The 21,193-nt window shown below is 39.5% G+C and overlaps 2 protein-coding genes across 2 annotated transcripts; one reads left to right on the top strand and one right to left on the bottom strand.

Annotated features, from left to right (window-relative positions):
- Positions 1 to 11,204: 11,204 nt before the first annotated feature.
- Positions 11,205 to 14,145, bottom strand: rps28 (ribosomal protein S28). Its single transcript, XM_063462166.1, has 4 exons — positions 14,066 to 14,145; positions 13,710 to 13,757; positions 11,995 to 12,117; positions 11,205 to 11,324 (listed from the first exon to the last, which is right to left on the bottom strand). Exons 1-3 carry the CDS (start codon positions 14,102 to 14,104, stop codon positions 11,995 to 11,997), a joined length of 210 nt encoding a protein of 69 aa, XP_063318236.1. The 5' UTR covers positions 14,105 to 14,145; the 3' UTR covers positions 11,205 to 11,324.
- An 871-nt stretch (positions 14,146 to 15,016) lies between these two features.
- On the top strand, positions 15,017 to 19,623 carry si:rp71-39b20.4 (potassium voltage-gated channel subfamily V member 2). The gene is made up of 4 exons (XM_063462312.1): positions 15,017 to 15,825; positions 15,924 to 16,557; positions 17,109 to 17,234; positions 18,726 to 19,623. Exons 1-4 carry the CDS (start codon positions 15,299 to 15,301, stop codon positions 19,041 to 19,043), a joined length of 1,605 nt encoding a protein of 534 aa, XP_063318382.1. The 5' UTR covers positions 15,017 to 15,298; the 3' UTR covers positions 19,044 to 19,623.
- Positions 19,624 to 21,193: the final 1,570 nt, after the last annotated feature.

Below are 21,193 nucleotides of genomic sequence, written 5' to 3'. Positions count from 1 at the left end.
TTCAGTTTTATGCCCTTCATGTAATAGGAGCGCTGAGGTCAATCCACACACATTTACCTTTGTTTTCTCAAACTGACGCACTGCAGGGATGATTCATATCCTCTCAGTTACAGTAGAGCAGGATTATCACTGAATGTAAACATGTTCTGTATATTTACTGAATTTATTTATTTTTTTACAGTTTAATGAAAGGCCAAGTGATTGTAGAGCAGGCACAAGCAGGATTACTGCATAACAAAAAAAACAGACTCGATTCATCCAACAATTCCTGTAATGAACCCGATGACTGTCTGGTTTACGTGTGTCATGATGGTACATGCTGATTACATACCAGCCTTTACGCAGTCCTTCAGGACAATACAGAGCTTGGGAGGGATGTGAGCTACAGTAAGGGTATAAATGAACTAAGGATTACTTTTTTCCTGTAAAGATTGCAAAATATTCCATCTGTCATGTGTGAAAAAAACAAGCTGTTTGAATGTGTCTGTTGAAGGAGACCTTGACATACAGCACACTGGACCGTTTCAGACTGTCTAGAAGAAATGTTGTTTTTCACATATTTAGATTTTATCAGGGGTAGAAGTATTCAGATGCTTTACTCAAGTACACACAAGTATTTTCACAAACTGTGCTCATTACCCACAGCAAAGCCGTCTATTCTATTCTATGTCATTTAATTATGTGATTTATAGCATGCTGCAGGTACACTATTAACATTAAGCTGCATTTTAATGTTTACATCTCTTGACATGCTGCTGGAAACTTTAATCAGTGCCAGTGTTATTATATTTTACAAGATCATGTGTGTAGAGTTTTAATGTATACAACAAATGGTAACTGCGATCCAAAAAGTGTAAAGTAAAAAGTACATGATCTATCAAAATGTAATGGACTTACGACACAAAGTAGCTACTGGAATTACTCAAGGTATGTACAAGTACCCCAGAGCTTAGTATTCGAGTAAAAACAAGAATAAAATCAGCTCAAACATGAAGAGCTGATGCGGTCAGCCGACAGTTTATATATTTACTCCAGAACAGACTAAACCAATTGATTAAATAAACTGTTGTTATCATTTTTTAAAAATTTGTTTAATGTCACGGATGTTAAACAGTGTGGGAATCAGTCCACCCCGTTTCCCTGCTCATCACCGCATCCACACCTCACTGCCACAGCTGCTTATTCAATTTCCCAAAATGGCCGCTCCCATCTCTGGCCGGCATGCTGACCTTTTACCCAGATTCCAAACACAGAACATCTGTAAATCCTAGTGCAGCCCCCCCCCTCCACCCCCACAGACATGGTTGTGTACGAGGGAATGGAAAATGGGAAGAATAAAAGAAGAAAAAAAAAAAAGCAGGTGCTGGAGGCAGTAAACCGGTTCTCATGGGCTGGCTGTTTCATGAGGTTTTTGGGCGATTTAGGTCACAGTTTTTTCCACTTGTCTTTGCCGGAAGTTCACATCCAAAAATATTTAAATGAATAAAATAAAACTAAAACTAAAAATGAAAAACTGAAGAAAAACCCAGAGGAAAGAAAACAATTGAAGCTTCTTCTTTCATGTCCCAGTTTGATGAGATTATAAATATATGATCACACAAGACAGGCTCAAACACATCCATCACACATATCATGAGATATTCATGAGGAGCAGGAAAGCAGTGACCTTTCGAGATGACTGCACAGCCGGCGAATGGAGCTCATGACTGCTCTGTGATTGACTCAGTGAAGATGGATTAAGGATGCAACTCTAGAAGACGAATAGGCCTGCGTACAACAGGACTGGTCATCGATAAAATGCTGGTTTTATTTAGTTATTTTTAATAATAGGGGTGATATCAGAATAATATATATAGCTTTTACTTAAACTCAATTTTAACTATTGAATATAGCACCAAATCACAACAACAGTTGCCTCAAGCCACTTTATATTATAAGGCAAAGACCCTACAATAATACAGTTTTACTCCTGGTATAGAGTATTAGTTTTTTTATTTAAAGGAAAGGTAACATGAAAGGTGGCCCTCATAGTCATGGAACATGCACCATAAGAGATCCATAGTGCATTGCAGCCACAGCTAATTAAACATTTATTCAAATTTACAGTTATAAATCAGACCGGTGTGTCTGACACTACAGTAAAAAGTGGACATTTTAAAAATATACATCTTTGAAGATATTTATTTAAGCAGAGATACACTCAGGCACCATCCAGATGTAGAGGGGAACTAGCTAGAACCAGTTTTCCAGCTCCTGTCCTCTAAGTAAATGCCAAAGAAAACGCACTTCTGCCTCCCAGTGGCCAGAAGCAAGAGCATACCCTGCCTACTTGCTCATCCTTGACTTGTACTCATCTGTCTACAAGGAGGGGTGGTGGCGGTGGTGGTGGGGGGTCTTCAGTGCCTGCTCTACTGCTTTCGCCTTAAGCACTGCATACTGAATGCGACGCAGCATCGAGCGAATCAAAACCTGCCAGTTTCTTTTAAGCCTCCAGCTGTCCTGAAACATGAGGTGTGACTTGTTTCACCTCCAGCTGGGTTCATTGGGTACATAGAAGAAGCGGATACAGGGGGATAATAGAAACAAACAGTTCAATACATGGCCCTGTTTACATATTGCATGTTCCAAGAGAATCCTTCAGTTTCCACACACTAAATGCTGGATTTTATGCCTGTTTGTGAACTTTAACAACCTGCTTAACCGAACTGTGACTTCTCAGTTCTTTAGTAAAATCATGTAGCCATTTTTCTGTTTGAGTTCAAAACATTTGGAACAAAAAACAAGTTATGTAAGGCAAAAGAGTGAATAATTACTATTGCTCTTTTTGTGCAGCTGACAAAACACACACAGTGTACTGCGTGTCTATATAATTATTCATTCTTGCCGAGCACACAGACAAACACCTTTTACAAGTCACCTCACCTCAGACGTACCTGCACAGACATGCTGCATGATACAAAAGAACATGGCGCTTCTGCTTGACTGACAGCTTTGGATATTTTAACTTCTCCGATTGGACATATAAGGAACACATGCAGACAGATGCTGGATGCTTTTCCCTCAGTGTTTTTATTTTTATTTTTTTATTGCTTATGGACTAAATGAGTAACCCAGATGCAGGAAGCAGAAAAGTACAGAATGTAGCCGACACATTTTCCATTTTGGAAAATTTAGATATGTATAGACTGTGGCTGAGAACAGCAGCTGTCTTCCTGTCATATATTTTTTTTCTTTTGATGGTGCCGGAGATCCACAGTGATTTACACACATTTGGGGTTAAACCAAGTACACTGAGCAAACTAATGCTACCCATTTAAGACTTTGAATAGTAATAGAGTCGTCCTCAGGCTAAATTCAGTAAGACTATGCAGAGAAATGTAATATCAGGACAGTTGGGTGACAGATTGCACCAAGAATTTGAGTCAATTCTGCAGTGTGATTTTTTTTTCCTCCCTTCTGGCCACAAAATCCAGAGTTACACAACAGCTATAAAAGCAGAGCACCAAGATGAACTGCTGGGATGGTTACTAATGAAAGCAACCAGAGAAGCCATTGAGAGAACAGCCCAAAAGCTGCTTTTCGGCTTGTTTTTGCTTTTTGTAAAGATAAAAAGAAAGATGTTCTATGTTAACTACTTTCCACATCTGTGCAACGCTAACTGGTCCCAGCAATTCAATTCAATTCAATTCAATTCATATAGCACCAAATCACAACAACAGTCACCTCAAGGTATTTATATTGTAAGGCAAAGACACTACAATAATACAGAAACCACAACAATAAGACGACCCGCTACGAGTAAGCACTTGGCGACAGTGGGAAGGAAGAACTTTCTTTTCTGGAAGAAACCGCTGGTATGCCACGTCTTGGAATGATACTGCCTAAGTTAAGCATATATATGTAAATAGAATTCGTCCTAGCACTGAACCCTGTGGTACGTCATAATTAACCTTTACTTAGAAATGACTGCCACTTATTTTCTTTCTTTAAAAAAAGAAGACAAAATTCTCAATTTTGAAAATAACTAGTGTACTTCCAAAAATGTAAATCTAACGCCTGCCTAGCTCTGCACAAATAGACAACCAAAAAATATTCTCCTCACAGCAACTCTAAACATTTACAGGGATCGTGGTGTATCATTTTTAATCAGAACAAAAGTGTTTAAATAAGGAAGACCTGTTCCATGTTTGAGGTCAGGTAACAGTCTCTGAGGCTGTAACTATCTCATTTATTAAAGCACAGATTTTATGTGGAGTGAGATCAAAAACCTAATCAGTTTATTTCTATATATTCCTTTAACAGTGTGTACATACCAAGGAACCCTGTGGTAATATACAAGATGCTCTGAAAATATAAGCCACAGGAGAACAAAAACAGTTTCCGTGAATTCCTAACTAAATGCTGCAGCTGTAAATAAATATAAACACATATCTATATTGGCTTGGGATTGTGCAGAAATGAGGCTGCGGGCTTTAAATGATCTCTCCAGAACCCGTCTTTTACATTTCATGGACTTAAACCGCAAATCTCTGTGGCTGTTTAGTCTCCTTGGGGTTTCAGAGGATGCAGCTTTGTTCCTTGTTTGTCCCCAAAATGAGCCCCTTGGTGTGTACCCCAGTTACCGAGCCTGATTCCCATGAACTAATCGGCCTCTTATGAAACATTCACGCACGCACACTGAGTTTACCACGGCGTAAGAAGCACTTTGGGTCACAGGGTGTAGGTCGCTAATCACAATGATACTAATTCACTTCTCAATTAATTCTAATCAACAGGAGTGGAGGTGGAAGAGACACTTGAACTGAAGTGGGATCTGACTGTGAATGAGGCTTTTTGTGGGAAAGCTGAGGGTACTGGCAGACAACCTCCCCAGCGTTAAGCAGCTGGTGGTTTGCAGAAGAAAGAGAAGGAAAGCAGGCTTGTGTTACAGAGTGTTCTTGCTAAATAGTGGAGGCTCTGACCCGTGAGTGTGTCCGAGCAGATGTGCACTCTTTAGAACTGACATTTCTGCAGGAATCGTGCTCTTATGTCTCTTATTCCTGCTGCGAAAAATGACAATATGCTAAATTTGTTTGCAGTGAAACCGCCCACCTCCTGTGAGAAGACAGTGTCATGTAGCATTTGTGTTTTGCAGAGGCGGTTCTAACACCGGCACTGCTGCGCTTATTACATATGAATTAAGACATTTTGAGGGTGTTTTACCTGAGTGAAAACATTTAAAAGGAAATCCACCACTTGAACCACTTCAAGAATTATAAGATTCCACATCGAGTGCATGACCTCTGACCATCTGCTGAATCCCCATTAAACCCCGAGTGACTGCCTTGATCCGCGTTAATCCAAATCCAGAATCCTAATTGGAACTGTGGCACCAGAAAGCAGTTCGCGCCTTGCTTTTTTTTCCTTTTTTTCCCCTGTGTTTTCACAAGTAACGGTGCAAATCAGAGCTATTCTTCTCAGCAGTACAGGAATGGAATTAAAAGAAGCAGTAATAATAATAATAATAATGGTAATGCATGAACAACAGTTTTAGCCAGTATGTTATTTTGTGTGTGTTTTTTTCTTTATTTCTTTATTGTGGTAAATAAAAATTATTTTGTCTTTTCACCTGGGCTGAAAGTTGGTACATAATCTTTTCTACACATAATAGAAGGAAGATCATTCACCTGAGTTCAGATAGACAGAGAGAGTAACTTCCAACTGAAAATTTGGTAACATTTTTTTGTTTTAAACTTGGATTTTAGCACTGCAAATTCCATTAAAGCTTGAGTGCTGGGTGTGTCAGCAGCTCGGGCTTTTACAGCCATATTTTGATTTTCTGTGGCTCTACAAACCCATGTAATAAATGCAAAAATCTTTCAGGAATGTAATATAAAACCTAAATGCAACACCACTAGAACTTAACTCTTCAGTGACCTCTGTAAATTTTTAGCATGTGCCAGCGACTGCATATTGTGCGTGCATTCAAACTGTCATAATATGTCTCTTTCTGTATTTTAGAGAGCACAGCTGAACTGACGTGAAATCAACACCACCTTTAACCCAGATAACATTTGTTTCTCGAGCAGGTTTTGCAATGTTTAAGCCCGCTGGCTACTGTGGTTTGTACTGTACATGACGCTACAATGACAAGCAGTGATGAGCAGCATACTGATTCATCTTTTTTACTTTTTACCTACAAGCTGTGATCCATATGAAGAAATAATACAGCGATGTGGAGAGTGAGTGCTTACTGAACCCGACTGTACTTTTAAATTCCCCAAAGTTGTATAGCAGGACCATAAGACGAGCCAGATCACATCACCCCACACAGACATTTTCACGTCTGGAATAATACATGATACCGTGCCAGTACTGAAGTTTTTCCAGCAGTTATGGACCCAGAACATAAAGCCTTGTTGTTACAGTGTTTACTTAAAGACCTGTGCTAGAGAGCTTCAAAACAGTGTTTTTTTCTTTACCATCCCTCCACATCAGGCTTTTTATCAGACGCCAAGAATCTGACCCTGTATGTGAGCCCGTCACTTTCCCGTCTGTGCGAGCACCTGCTGTTGTGCGGCGAATTGTGAGATATTTTGCATAAGTCATGCACGCTGTGTGTGTGTGGGAGTGGGGGTGGGGGGCTGCTTTATAAAATAAATAATTAAATAAGTGAGTGTATTGTGTTTCTGACCTTCGCACAATGAAGCTGTCCCCCCCTCTTTGCACTTTAGCTTACATAAAAGCAAATCAAGCATGTCCAAACTGTGTTTTTCATTTTATCACCCAGCTGCCCTTTTACTCCTTATATATTTCTTTTTTCTGTGGCATGCTGTTCATGGTCACATGGTTGTGTGTGCATTTCTTTCTGTCTGTATTCAGAGTTATAGTTCAGGCAAGGTCTTGGGTTATTTCAGCATGTTGTACTGTTTTTTTTTGGTCCACAATTGTGAACGAAAACCTGTGTGATTTTGCAAACAGATAAACAGAATCAGCATGTTCTGAGTGAAAGATGCACTGTGCATGCTTAAAAGTTTTTAATCTTTTTTTTTTTTTTTTTTCAGCATTTCCCTCTTATAAAGATTCTCATTGACACTGAATGTGAAAATCTGGCTAAGTGGACCAACCTCATTTTCCACAAATTAAAGGCAGGAAATAAGGATAACCTTTTCAAATGCAGAGTGTACTACAGTTCAGTAATCAGCAGGGATGGAGGGGAACAGGGAGGGTGCCAAAGAACTAGATACCAGCAGAGGGACTGAAAGAGAGGGGCAGGGAATGACTTCTAGTTACCTCTGGGGTTATTGTCCTCCTCTGTGTCCTATGGGCCCCATTTGTAAATTTCATGGCCTTGACCCAGGACGTAGTTGGGTTCAGAGTGTGTACATCGGTGGCCTGTCTCCCCTTGGAGGTTCCATCACCCCCCTCTGCACTTCCTGTTACCCTGCATGAGAAACAAAGCCCAAAGCCTTTTGCCAAGTTCCTTCATTTTCAGCGAGTCCCCTTCTAATATTTGTAAGAACGTTATCATGTACACATTTGTACAATTTATACACATTGTACACATTTGTACAATGTGTATAAATTGTACAAATGTGTACAATGTGTATAAATTGTATAAAATTTTTTACCTTCAGTTTTATACTTTTTGATGATACTAAAGTTGCATTTTGATCAAGTAGACTAAGAAACACAGAACTTTCGTGTTGTAGAAGATGCACTATCTTTTATACTTACTAATACATTTAGCAAAGTTTTTATTCATTGGGAGTTTTGCTTTAGGTCGTCCAGAGATCCACACACACACACACACACACACACACACACACACACACACACACACACACACACACACACACACACACACACACACACACCTTACAGCTCTGTTGTCCGCGCCACCAACTCCAAAACACACCAATAACGCTACAGTAGCTGCACTTCTACAAGTCACAACGTCCTTGATTTCTTCCTGGTTTCTCTGGAACCGTGTTAAAGATCTGAGACAAACAGACTTGTTGTCTCAGACTGCTGATGTTTTCTCCTGGATGGGTTAGACCTTGGTGGCATGCAGGCAAACAAGTAGAGACCTTGGGATGGATTTTCTTCTAACCGGCTGTATTTCTGCTTCAAAAAAAGAGTAGGAACAAGGACCGATGGGAGATATGGGAGCGATACGGAAGAGGTGGTAAACACATGCCAACCGAAGTTCTTGAAGGGTTGTTGACGCAGAGGGTTGGAGAGGGGCAGAATGATGGTGACACAGGGGCCAAGGTGACAGCGAGTTGTTTTCATGCACGGAGCTGCCGAAGACTGAACACATAAACACGGTAGGACTCTCTCCTCTTCCTTATGGACTGCTTCTGTTGTTCCAGAGAACGCTGATTTTGAAACGTTTGTGAGTAACAGTTAGCTACAAGCTGAAGTGTGTTTTCTGATTTGCAGGTAAAGCTCATTTGGGTAAATAACCACTTTAGGATAAATGGGGTTTATCAGGATTCATGTCTGAAGGTTGTCCCTTCTCCCCTCTGTCTCTCACCTCTCTCACTGTGTTATTTTGTCTCCTTCAGGTTCTCCGAGAAAAGCTGTCAAGTGCCAGCACGTTCTCCCTGGCAGCTGAATAGATTCCAGGTATTAATTTGTGGCTTGGTGTCAGGTTTCCTCTCTGGTTCCACATATACTACACACTGATCCTTTCTTGTAGAAGTCACAGATATTTTCCCAATCTTTTTAGAAGTCAAACCTGAGTTCAGTTTCACTAGCCACACTCAAGCCTGATTACTGACAGACCTGCTTAATCTAGAAACTACTTAAATAGAAAGTATCTGACAAAGTGAAGCACTAAAAGATCTCAAAAAAGCAACACATTGCGCCACGATCTAAAAAAAGCTGAGAAATAAAGTCACTGACATCTCTCAGAATGGAAAGGGGTTACAAAGTAATTTCTAAGGTGTTAGGATATCACTGAAGCACAGTCAGACCTATTATTCACAACTGGAGAAAACTGAAATTACTCCAAGAGCATACTGATGACTCATCCAGGATGTCTGACACGATCTGAAGACACGCAGGCCTCATTTGCCTCAGTTAAGGTCAGAGTTCATGATTCAACAATAAGAAAGAGACTGGGCAAAAGTGGCACCCATGGGAGAGTTCAAGGATAAAACCACTGCTGACCAAAAAACCTCCACAAAGCCTCTTCTCACATTTGCTGAAAAAAACATCTTGATGATCCCAGAGGCTTTTGGGAAAATATTTTGTGGACTGACGACACAAAAGCTGAACTTTTTGCATTTCATTAAGCATATCATACCAGCAGTCGAACATGGTGGTGATGATGTGGGACTGCTTTGCTGCTTCAGGACTTGGACAATTTGCCATAACTGATGGAACCATGAATTCTGCTCTCTACCTGAAAATCCTAAAGGAGGATGTCCGACCATCTGTTCATGTCCTGAAGCTCAAGTATGCCTGGATTATACAACAGAACAATGATCAGAAACAAACCAGCAAGTCCACCTCTGAATGGCTGAAAACCCCCCCAAAATGAAGGTTTTGGTGTGGCCTAGTCAAAGTCTGAACTTAAATCAAAGATTAAGATGCTTTGGCCTAACCTTAAACAGATCGTTCATGCTCAAAAACTCTTCAGTGTGTCTGATTTAATTATTTCTGGAAAGAAGAGTGGGCCAAAATTCCTCCACATGGGATGTGAAAGACCCACTGTCAGTTAAAAGAAGTGCTTGATTGCAGTTCTTGCTGCTACGGTTGGCACAAACATGTCAGTGTGACAAATGTGCAAAAAACTATTAAATCATAAAGGGGGCAAATACTTTTTCACTCCACTGTATGTTTGAAAAAGGTGCCTAATTGTTAAAGTTAAACTCAGCTTTGCACACAACCTGTCTGTAAAACAGGCCAAGGTAAAATAGGAGATCATTAAACCTACAGTGTACATAACTCAAACTGACCTCCTTTCCTGTTTAAGCAACCGCCGAGATCCTTCATGACCAGATTTCACTTCTAACACTGCAGAACAGAAAAGAAGATCAAGGAGACCGAACACTTCAAAACTGCATTGAGCAAAATTGGAAAGATCTGGAGGGGAAAGCATTGCTATAGCTGTGTTAACTAGTACATCCTCAGATTTGATCTAAAATAGTTGAAAAAAAGAGTCACATAAATGTGTTTTGAACAATTTGAATCTGTTTCTAATGTGTAGCTATACAAGGTACACGGCTTTGGAGTGGTGCTCAAACAGTGGGGAGCCATTGCAGGCCGACAACCAGTTAAAAATATGAAATAAAGCAGATAAAATGACAGATAAAAATGATGTGTTGCGTTTTCTCAGCTAGTCTCATTATTATTAGAGCTTATGATGGAGAAACAACACTGCTGGAAATGAACGCTGGCACAGATGTTTAAGTTACTTAATCTAAAGGAGAGAGCTGCACGTATACAATGAGGGGATATCTTCTTACATGCAGTCGATTGTGCTGTACCTGAAATGGAGGTCAATTCCGTTACTTTTAAAAACTCAGCCACTGCCCCCTGCTGGACAGAATATAAACTGCACCACAAAGTAAAATAACGAAGTGCCAGCTAAATTTGTGGAAATTCCTTACCTTTCAGACACAACTGTGCAACAGCTATACTTAGCCTTGTAATCTTTGTGTATTAAAAAAAGTCTGCTCATCTTTGTCTGGGGAAAAGTAATTACAGAACCATTTACAGGAGCTGGAGGTTGAAAGGCAAAGCTGAGATGGTTTGGACATTTACACAGGTGTGATGGTGGATATATCTCAAAATTGACGTTCATGGGCATCATAAAAGACATGCAGGAAGTTTGTTATGGACAGGGTGAGATAGATTTTTCCCTGTAACGACCTCTAAAGGAAGCAGTTGGAAGAACTAACATCAATTTACTCTGAACTAAGACCTCCAATCTTTAGTTTAAAACTAGCACATTTTAATACTTTTGAACTGTAACGGAATGATAGACTTGAGAAGCTGACACTTCATCATAGTGACCAAATATATAGAAGTATTTGATTGTTTAGTTGAATTCACATTCAGCGTACAAGAATTTGACAGCCATGCCTCGCCTACTACTAACGCATCAATAATGAGTCATTACTTGTCTCAGGCAAGTTTATGATGGCAGGCTAATATACCAGTTTATTAAAGAACAAATCACACTTAGTATAAAAGAAAGAAGACTTTAAGGATCATTTTCAACTCAAATTTATTTCAAAACATCTGAACAAGCGGCGGGTAGTCCACTGAAAATGACTGCATCCTGCTGTAGTTGATGCTCCACAGTGTTGGATTGGCAGCTTCAGCGGGCACTGTGAAGACAGAAGTGAAAAAGGGAGAAGGGTTTAAGCCTGTGTTTAAGTCTTATACATTCCCAAATTCAGAACACTGATACACTCTGAACTGAGCAGCATTAGACATGAGCAGCCTATTGGGAGGACTAAAGAATTCAAACTTCAACCCCTGACCACCACAGGATGTATTCTCTATACACTGAAAACACTCAATCTTTGTGCAGCTCTGTTACACTTTAACTAGATAAGAGCTTCAGACTAGTAGCCCAGATGCAATTATGATCTAATACTGCAGACATTTGTATTGACAACTTAGCATTAGGTTGAGTTTAAGACTCATTATGGACATATGGGCAATATGATTTACTGCAAGCCATTTTTAATCTTTTTTCCAACCTTATAAGGTTTTATAAGGAATATAAATAGTTCCATAGTGCATGTTAGTACTATGGGAATATCTTTAACTTTTGTTAACTATAATACAATGGAAAAGATTGTCATCACCTCCCCTGCAGTGTTTTATTATCCTAAACGGTTCTTGGTTCACTGCGTTTTTAATAATAATGTTCAGCATCGAAGTATCTAAGGTCAAGTGCATATTATCCATCAGCACGCTCACTGAGGGCTTCACCAATACTGACAGTTTAATGACTCAAAACACTGATCACCTGAGGTTATATTGTCTCACCTATCGCAGCCTCCTGGCTTCTCTTTCAGACTCCAGGAGTGTCAGCACATCTCCCTCTCTGACTGGGCCCTTCACGTTCCTGATGATTGAGCGGTTGCTGTCGTCCATGAACTCGACACGGACCTGGTGGGAAACGGGAGGGCCCAAAATGTAAATATTAAAATGACTCTACAGCAGACAATTTTTTCTGTGTTTAAGGTAATGATGTACCAACTAAAAAGGCTCTGTTCAAATGTTTACCGACAGCCTATATTGATTTTTCCTCATTTTGTTTTTGTTATGCATTCCTATTTATGTGGCAAGGGAGCAAAGCAATCTTAATTTAAAAATATTTTAAAACTATATTCATTTTGAAATTTTTCAGCTGTTTAAACTATCCAGTTAACACAGAAAATAAATCAATGCTCATGATCATCAATTTATAGCACAATACCTAAAAATGTATTCAGATTGCATTTTAAAGAAAGTTAGTTTTATAATCTGCTTTATTTTTGGGACCCTGACTCCGTTCCCTGCTGTTTCTCTGTCAGAAAACAGTATCTGAGGATCTCACTCTGCAATGCTGTAAAAGCAATCAAGTGAACACACATTTTAGTAATAAACTACACAGTTAGTGGGCAACACAGTGGTACAGCAGTTTGAATAATCGAAGTATAAATGCATGCACTTCAGGTTAACTATAGTCCCTTTTTCCATTAGTACCCTACTCAGATCGACTTGGTGATGCTCTCATCACGGCACTGACCAGCCAATCGGTGGCATGCAGTCTGGTGATGCAACATTTTAGCACCTGCTCGGATTGCTTTGGAACACCGGCCGAGCAGGTAGTGTGACGTAATGGAAAACCCCGAAAACTTTACGAATCAATCCAAGTAGGTACTAAGAGAAAAGGGGCTTAAGTTGGCTATAGATATGAATGTAACATAAATTGTTATCATTAGCCCAAGTAACCAGTACACCCCCACGCTACCCTAAATGACAACTGAGATAAGGACAAAAAAAATGGATGAATGAAGGCATTAATACATTTGAAAGATAAATCTAGTTTCTCTGTTAAACGTGGTTTCCAGTTAGGATCAGTGGCTTGCCTGAGTATGTCATTAGTAGCTAAAATCCAGTTTAAAACTTTGTCCCCCCACAAAATAACCTGCGTTCTTTGTGGTAAAAGAAATCAGGTGAGTCATATTTTGTAGCTTAATCAGTTTTTCATTTTAAACTTTTGATAATAATTCAGTTTAGTTTCAGTTAGTTGGTACAGTGGCTCTGCCAGTTTCAGCGTTAGTGACTTTAGTTATAGCACTATGGAGGATATTTATCACGAGGAAAAAATTAAGTTCAGATCAAGTTTTTTTTGTTTTGTTTCTAAAGAAACAAACAAAAAACGTGACTTGCAGCTAAATAAATGTCCAAATTTCAAACAGCTGCCTTAATACATTCTCATACTTAATGTGTAGACAAATTATATATGACAAAACTAAACTCTTACATTTTTCATCCTAGCCCTTTTTGTAAGAAGTACACAATGTCGTTTCAGCTATTTTTACCTTGGTTTAGAAATTTATTTATTTTTTTTTTTAGATGAATTTACAGCCCTAGATTGTGTATATCCTTAGCAGTAACTCAAAGTAAGCTTACACGTATAAAAAGTAAACATTAATCGCAGACATGCTGGTTTGCGCCGGACAAAATTTGAGGTGTTAGCCGAACTAGCATACCTGTGTACATTGTCCCTGGGAACCGGTTCTCCCGAGAACCTTGGTGACCTGAAAATGAAAACACGAGAAACATGAACATCAAATCTCTAAAATCAATATAATACACACATATATATTTAACGAACACAGAGAACCCATAACACTGAGCATCAGGAAAGTACTGCGGCAGCTAGCAAGACTGTAGCATTGACAGGCCTCCATGATAGAAGCACGAGAGCCGAAGAGACGTTTGCTAACTACGACACAAAAAATGGATTTAGCCTCAAAATTTTGAGCCCATTTGAAACAATACTTATTATTGTAGGTATCTAAGTGGTTTGATACGATAATTTTCAACGTTTTACAGATTTTCTTACTCTTGCAAGCTTGATGGGCTGCACGCGGCTGGCGTCCATGTTGTCAGGTTAGACCGGAAAGGAAGTCACGTGTTGCACGAACGGTATATATGACAACTGTAATCTTTTAGTTTAATAAAATTTATAATTTTAAATTAATTTTTAATCAAATTACAAGTAAAAGAATGTAAACATATGAGTAATAACAACAATAACGAAATTTAATAAAAACTCTTATACATTCATAGTTACCTTCTTTTCCGGTAGATTGGGAAATACCATTCGAAGCAGCCATGGTGGAAACCTGGGCCAAACCATTATTCACAGAGTTTACAAAACTATTTTAATGTGCAGAAACAGAGAAAGGGATATGTTTCTGTGTAAATGTATCTTTGTTTTGTGCGTACATACAGACAATTCAAATACTGAATTATTGGAGTAACTACAAATGCTTGTGATATCAGTCAAAAAACGCAGCCTATTTATCCAAGGTCAGTATCAAAAAGGTTACTGATTCAGTACATCATTAAATAAATTCACTGTTATATAATCAATACTTTGTTTTTAGTTGGCTTGACTTAATATTGAAATGAATACTTTGTCAATTATACCAGTGAGTTATTGTAAAGAGAAACATATCAGTGATAAACAGTGATTTTGTTGTGGAGCCTAAAAATACGGTTAAGGGTCTATGCAGAACATACAGAAAACAAAGAAAAATTTTATTAGTCATTATTAATTTTAATGTATTTTAACTTTAATTCTAAAATCAGGCTTGTTTAACTAGTTCAGCAATAGGTCAAAAAGGCCATAGCTGATAGTTTGTGTAATCTACCTGAATATCCTGTGTAAAAGCTCTCTGTAGCCTTGTTAGCCATGCAATACTGTCATGACACCGCCCTCTCTGCCTTTCTTCCTCTCTCAGAAGTCAAAGCCTTAAATCACAACACTAATCCTTGTGAACAGTATTTTTAACTTGCGCTGGGACAGAAAGAACAGCAATAGGATTAGAGAATCAGTGAAGAGGCTGAAGCCCTAACTCATGCAGTTGATCTTCTTGCACAGTGACTGAAAAGTACCACAGCTCTTTCTTTGTCTTTATTTCAACCTGGAGGATTTTTTTTTACCATGGTGATATTTTTGCTTGATGTTGTAGATTTAAAGAAAAAATATATTATCATTTTTGTCCAGTGACTTGATTCAAACTTGGCATAAAACATTTTCCAGTGATTGGTCTTCTGAGCAGCTGTCGCAATGGAGAAGTGGAAAATTCTAAAAAAACGTCGCTCCAGTCTTTTTGCATCCGTAAAACGCGACTTTAGTTTCACGCAAAGCATCGAAGAAGAGGAGAGTGAATTCCCATTTTCACAGGACAGCTCAGTAAAACCGTGGACATCTATGGACAACCTTGACACTCCTGGTGCCAGAAAAGAGGTGAAAAAAGATGAGAAGAAGGATGCACCAAACCCCTGGCAATCAAACATTGTCAACCTAAATGTGGGCGGAAAGGTGTTTCACATCCCTAAACACTTGGTCCTCCGATACCCAAAGACCAGGATCGGAGTCCTTGCTCTGTGCAATGATCCAGTTAAGCGTCTGACGCTCTGTGACGATTATAATGTTCAGAACAACGAGTTCTTCTTTGACAGGGACCCCATGTTTTTCCATTACATATTTCACTTTTACTGCAGTAATGTTCTGTGGGTGATGGATAGCCTGTGTCCTGTCAACTTTGAGGAAGAGATCTCATTCTGGGGGCTCAAACTGAAGGATACTCCAAGGTGTGCTGTAGATATTTGGCATGCAGTGTATCTATTGTGGCTTTGTCTCTGGATATTTAAAAAGTAGCTATGGTAAAGCATTTGTCTGTCTTTCTCAGGTGCTGCCGCATTCTGTTTGAGGAGAAATTGGACGACATCAGAGAACACCTGAAGGTTAACCAGGAGCTCATCGATGAGATTAAACCTCACCATGATGACGAGGGCTACAAGACCATGTTTCTTGGAGACTTTCGTAAAGCACTTTGGGACTTGATGGAGAATCCTTACTCCTCACTGTCAGCCAAAGCCTTTGCAGTGTTTTCCAGTCTCTTTGTGCTTATCTCTATCGTTGCCATGACTCTGAATACAGTCAAAGAACTTAGGCAGTACAAACTTGCAGGCAAAACCTACATGGAGTGGGTTGAGGTTAGTTCTATCCTTTTCTTCACGTTGGAGTACTTTCTGCGACTACTCACCACATCAAACATCAAGCATTTTGTGAAGAGCGCCCTCAACTTTGTCGATTTGGTAGCCGTCATGCCCTACTTCCTCCAGATTATTTTTGAGACTTTTGTATTAGACGCTGAAGACATCAGTGCTCAGGAGGATTTGAAGGCCATGTCAAGAGTCAGCAAAGTCAGCAAGGTGCTCAAAGTGGTCAAGCTCATGCGCATCTTCCGTATCTTGAAGCTTGCCCGTCACTCCACCGGCATGAGGGCTTTCGGCTTCACCATCCGCCAGTGCTCTGAGCAGGTATGAAGGGAATAATCAATAAACACAAATGCTGGTAACATCTGAAGGCATTTGAATAACATGGCAACCCATAAGTAAGGCTCTGAAGAGACACAAGAGGAACAGGAGGTAGTTTTATGTGAAAGTCAGCACTAGGAAAAGAGAAGTAGAGAAGAAGGTTATGATAGTTTTACAATAGGATATCACAATCTATTTAAATGTGCGTATTTTATTTCTTGAAGAGAGCGACACTAGATGGTTAGCTTATGATAAAGAACAAAATCCACCTACCAGCAGCTCTAAACTTCACTAATGTAACATGATATCACATTTATTAATTTAATTCAATAACAAAAAACAGAACGGTTTCATTGCATATCATGTGTTTAAAACCCATTAATTGAACAAAGCTTACACAGCCTGTCGAGTGCAGAAATGTCAGGAAGGCTTTATAGTAACATCTCAAATTGTCATATTACTGGATGCAAGCCCCTAAAATAGTAACTGCTTTATGACATAGTTTCATATAAACAAGCGCTGTCGTTGACGTGCTCTGTTCTGTCGTGCTGCAGGTGTGCTGTCTGTTTCTGTTCATCGCCATGGGCATCTTCACCTTCTCTGCTCTGATGCATTCTGTGGAGGTGGATCAGCCCGGGACACCTTTCAGCAGCATACCAGATGCCTGGTGGTGGGCTGCGGTGAGTACGGGACAAGCTCTACATCCAGTAAAGTTCTATGGCTCTAATATGTTTGGGATGCTTGTTACAAATGCAGTATAACTAAAACATCAGATTTGTTTTTTTGTGGCTTTTAGTTATTTCTATAAAAGTTTTAACTTTCTGGGAATTATTTCTTCTTTTTAATGGCAGCTGTGATGATATTGTAAATTATTTTTGAAAATATTTTCAAGTCCAATTTTTAGGTCCAGCCACACTGATGATGTAACCCTACTTATAACACCACAGTTGCTCCACATCTTTTCATTATGAATGGGGCAATTAATGTTTTACAGCATTTAGAGCGTGTAGCCAGCTCTTACCGGCTGCCACTCAGCTTCTTCCGGATCAATTAACTCAGTTATGAAGCTTGGTAAGCTCTTCCTCTTGACAGCACTGAAGGGAAGCTCAGTTGGGGTGTGTCAGTATGATCAAGCAGTGCAGTGCATTTCGGGTGTCAGGGATTAGGTCTATCTGGATTTGTGCTGCCTGCTTAGTCAGACCAAGACAAAGATTCACAGTACAGATCATGTTCTGTACTATTTTTATGCTTTTAAAATGCAGTAAACACTGATTATATTCAAGAGCTCAAACACAGTCTTCTTTAGTGAATTAATGGTTGGCTAAATCATATTTGGAAATTGTCTCTCTTGCAGAAAAACTTACTAACTATAATAAATGTAGGATTTGCTTTTGTGCAATTCTTACCCCAAAGTATCTTCCATAATTGGTACTATATCTGAAATGAATAGAAAGATGTGAAGCAACTCCAGGGTCACATAAACTTGATATAAATTATTTAGCCTATACAGATGTGGAGAGTAGCTACTGGTGGCCACCAAACTGTCATATGGTTAAACAGTAACTTATGCTGAGCACTCTTCTGATTGAGTTCATTGTCTGGATGCCACAATATATGTTCACTCATATGTGTATAATAGAAACCCAAAATTACTTTCAAGCTTCATATATAAACGATCAATGTTTAGAGGTATGAATATCACACCATTTCTACGAAGTTTCACATGGGTCACACTGTGTCACCAGCCTGGTACTCTGTGTGTCTTTCAGTATCATCTGGGGACATGGTTTTCATTTATCTGGTGGCAGCTGTGAATTTATATGTGTCTAATTCCCTCTAATGCTGCGTAATGCGTCTCATTTGTAGCCAGACAGAGTGATTGCATTCAAGAAATATAAAATGTAGCACTACTTTCCTGGAAGGTTTTTTGAGCCTACTTATTCCAAACTTCCAAAATGTCAGTTTATCGGTACAAAAAAAAGCATTTTAATTACTCGATTCACAGAAAGTAATGGATAAAAAGTGCGTGAGGCCAGGTGAAAGGCAGGCACTGTGAGGATTAAACTGAAAACTTCTTCTGCTCTTCTCTTGATCCCTACTTAAATCTACACGAGAGAGCACTGGCTTTGAGTAATTTTATGGAAACTGATGCTATTCCTTTTTTCCTATAGGTCAGCATCTCTACCGTGGGCTATGGAGATGTTGTCCCCATCTCCTACCTCGGCCGCTGTGTGGCATTCGGCTGTATCTCCTTTGGCATCATCCTTAACGGCATGCCCATCTCCATTCTGTTCAACAAGTTCTCCGACTACTATGCCAAACTGAAGGAGCAGGAATACAACTTTTCCAACACAGTGCGCACCTTCCAGCTCAAGAAACGTCTCAGGCGTAAGTTTGACAGCTGCTTCGAACCCCGGCCGGAGGACTCGGATGATGAGATACACTATCGGCCCAGCGGCAGGCAATTTACCCACGAGATCGAGGAATAAGAAAAGTTGCCTAGTTGTGACCTCAGTAACCCTAAATGGCCTTATCACCCTTGGGTATACAAAAGCAAAAGACTCCATCTGCCTCTTAGTCTTAGCCTATGTGATTTAATAAAAACGATCTGATGGGGGAAAGCAGAAAGCTGAGACAAGCATTAAGCCTCAGCTTTGCAGTAGGTACTGTTTTCACACTATAGCGACGATTCCTCTGTCAAATGAACAAGATGCTCAGACTAGACAACTTGTTATGTGTTTCCACAAATAGCACACGTCTACAACTAATGCTCACTCAACAGAAATAGATGTTTGACACAAGGAGGTCAAGCAGTGACATTATGAATGAAGCAAAACTACCCTTATATCATTTTGAAAAGACTACTGTCATTAAAACTGCTATTAATGAACAGTTTTGAGTGACTACATAGTCTCTTACATTTTACTTTGATGCTCAGCAAAAAAAAATTGTACCTTCAACCTCTAACTAGTGCAGCTTTTGGCGATTGCCAGCATGTACCGCCACACATCGTGGCGGCTTTAAGTCACCATTTGCTTAACTGCAATAAAAACATTTTATTTATGTGTGCATCTGAGAAAAACTATAACACCACCAATGGAAAGTTCTCACATTTGACACAATTTATGTTTCATCGAAGTGGCATACCTATCGAAAAAGCACTCCCTCTTTTTTTTGTCCAGTCACTCTGTGTGGTCTTGAAGACACCCAAGTAGGGTGAGAGACATAGCAGCGGGTGTCAGTATACTGATCAGGAGCCTTAGTGTAATTTGGTTGTCAAGGATTAGTAGGATTTGTGCGTGTGCTTCCTACCTAGTCAGACAAGGGGAAAAGTCAATCAAGTACTGTGCTATTTTGGTGACAGAAGGAATCTGATCAGGTGTGCGCAGACAGGACGTATTTAAATACTTACAAGCTATTTTTAATAGACGTACAATAGAGGCCTCCAGCGTGGTGATTTTTCACTCCAACTAACACATGGGCAGTGATGCCTATATCTGTCATCCAACAGCTCAGAATTTGTCGCGATCCCTGCGGCAAGAGAGAATTGAGCTTTCCGTTCTTGACCAGGAGATGTCAGGATCAATCATGGTCTAAGCCTTGTCGTCACACTGTGATGCTATGATTAGATCATAAACCCAAGTCTTGCCCTGGGCACCAGAAGACCAGCATTATAACGTATTAAACAAACATACAAAAACTCTTCGCGGATACAGACACCACAGTTTTCTTGACTCATCTGCTCGACACTGGTTTTAAATAAGAGGGACAGATAGAGGGGATTAGAAACAAGTTCTCTGGTTAGTCACGACAGATGCTGTGGGAGTTACACTCCATTTCCAACTGCAGGAATATTGTGTTGTGCCTCTGCTCATGAAAGACATCCTGAACATCCATTTTACAGCAAACTGTGACTTCATCCATTTGAATAATAATCAGAGACAATGAATCATTAGTGACTGATGTTTCCTTGTCATTGAGTTTTGTGCAAGTGCACTAATTAACGAGAGAACGATCAAATGTAGTGTCAGATGTGTCTAATTTACCCTCTGATCAGGGGTTAAAGTGGTCCGGAACGGTGGCACCTTCAGTTATTGAGTAATTATATCTGATAGGAAGTTTAATATAAAACACTGTCAAACAGTTCAGTTTTCATGCTCTGCAGTCTTTCTGGTCTTTCTGGATGATTCTGATGCCACAGACGGGGTAGTTCACCACACGATCCCGTCTGCACACGTCCTTTTTTCCGTCCCATCCCTGTCAATATTGTTGTATTTGTGGTACAGAAGAGGAGTGAGCATAAAAGGAATAACTTTTAATAAGTGGCAGGTAATTACAAATTCAACGTTTCAAACAGCTCAACAGATTTAATGCACAAATTGTTCCTGTGCAATTTGGATCTCAACCTGTCTGCTAGCTAGAGGTATAGTGGCTGTATTTTTGATGAGTGATGACAAAAAATGTTAATGTGTCTTAATTTTACTCTCAGAGCTGAAGAACAAAAGGAAGGTTTCTATGGCGACTGACATGATTTTATTTGGAAATTTAGAGATTACATGTTATATCATTCAGACACTGTTTCTGTGCATGATGTGTGGCTGAAGTTAGCTATTTCATGTTCTGAAATGTTTTAAAAAAT

The sequence above is a fragment of the Pelmatolapia mariae genome, linkage group LG18 (assembly GCF_036321145.2).
Source record: "Pelmatolapia mariae isolate MD_Pm_ZW linkage group LG18, Pm_UMD_F_2, whole genome shotgun sequence".
NCBI lineage: Eukaryota > Metazoa > Chordata > Actinopteri > Cichliformes > Cichlidae > Pelmatolapia > Pelmatolapia mariae.
This window is presented reverse-complemented; position numbering and strand designations above follow the sequence as displayed.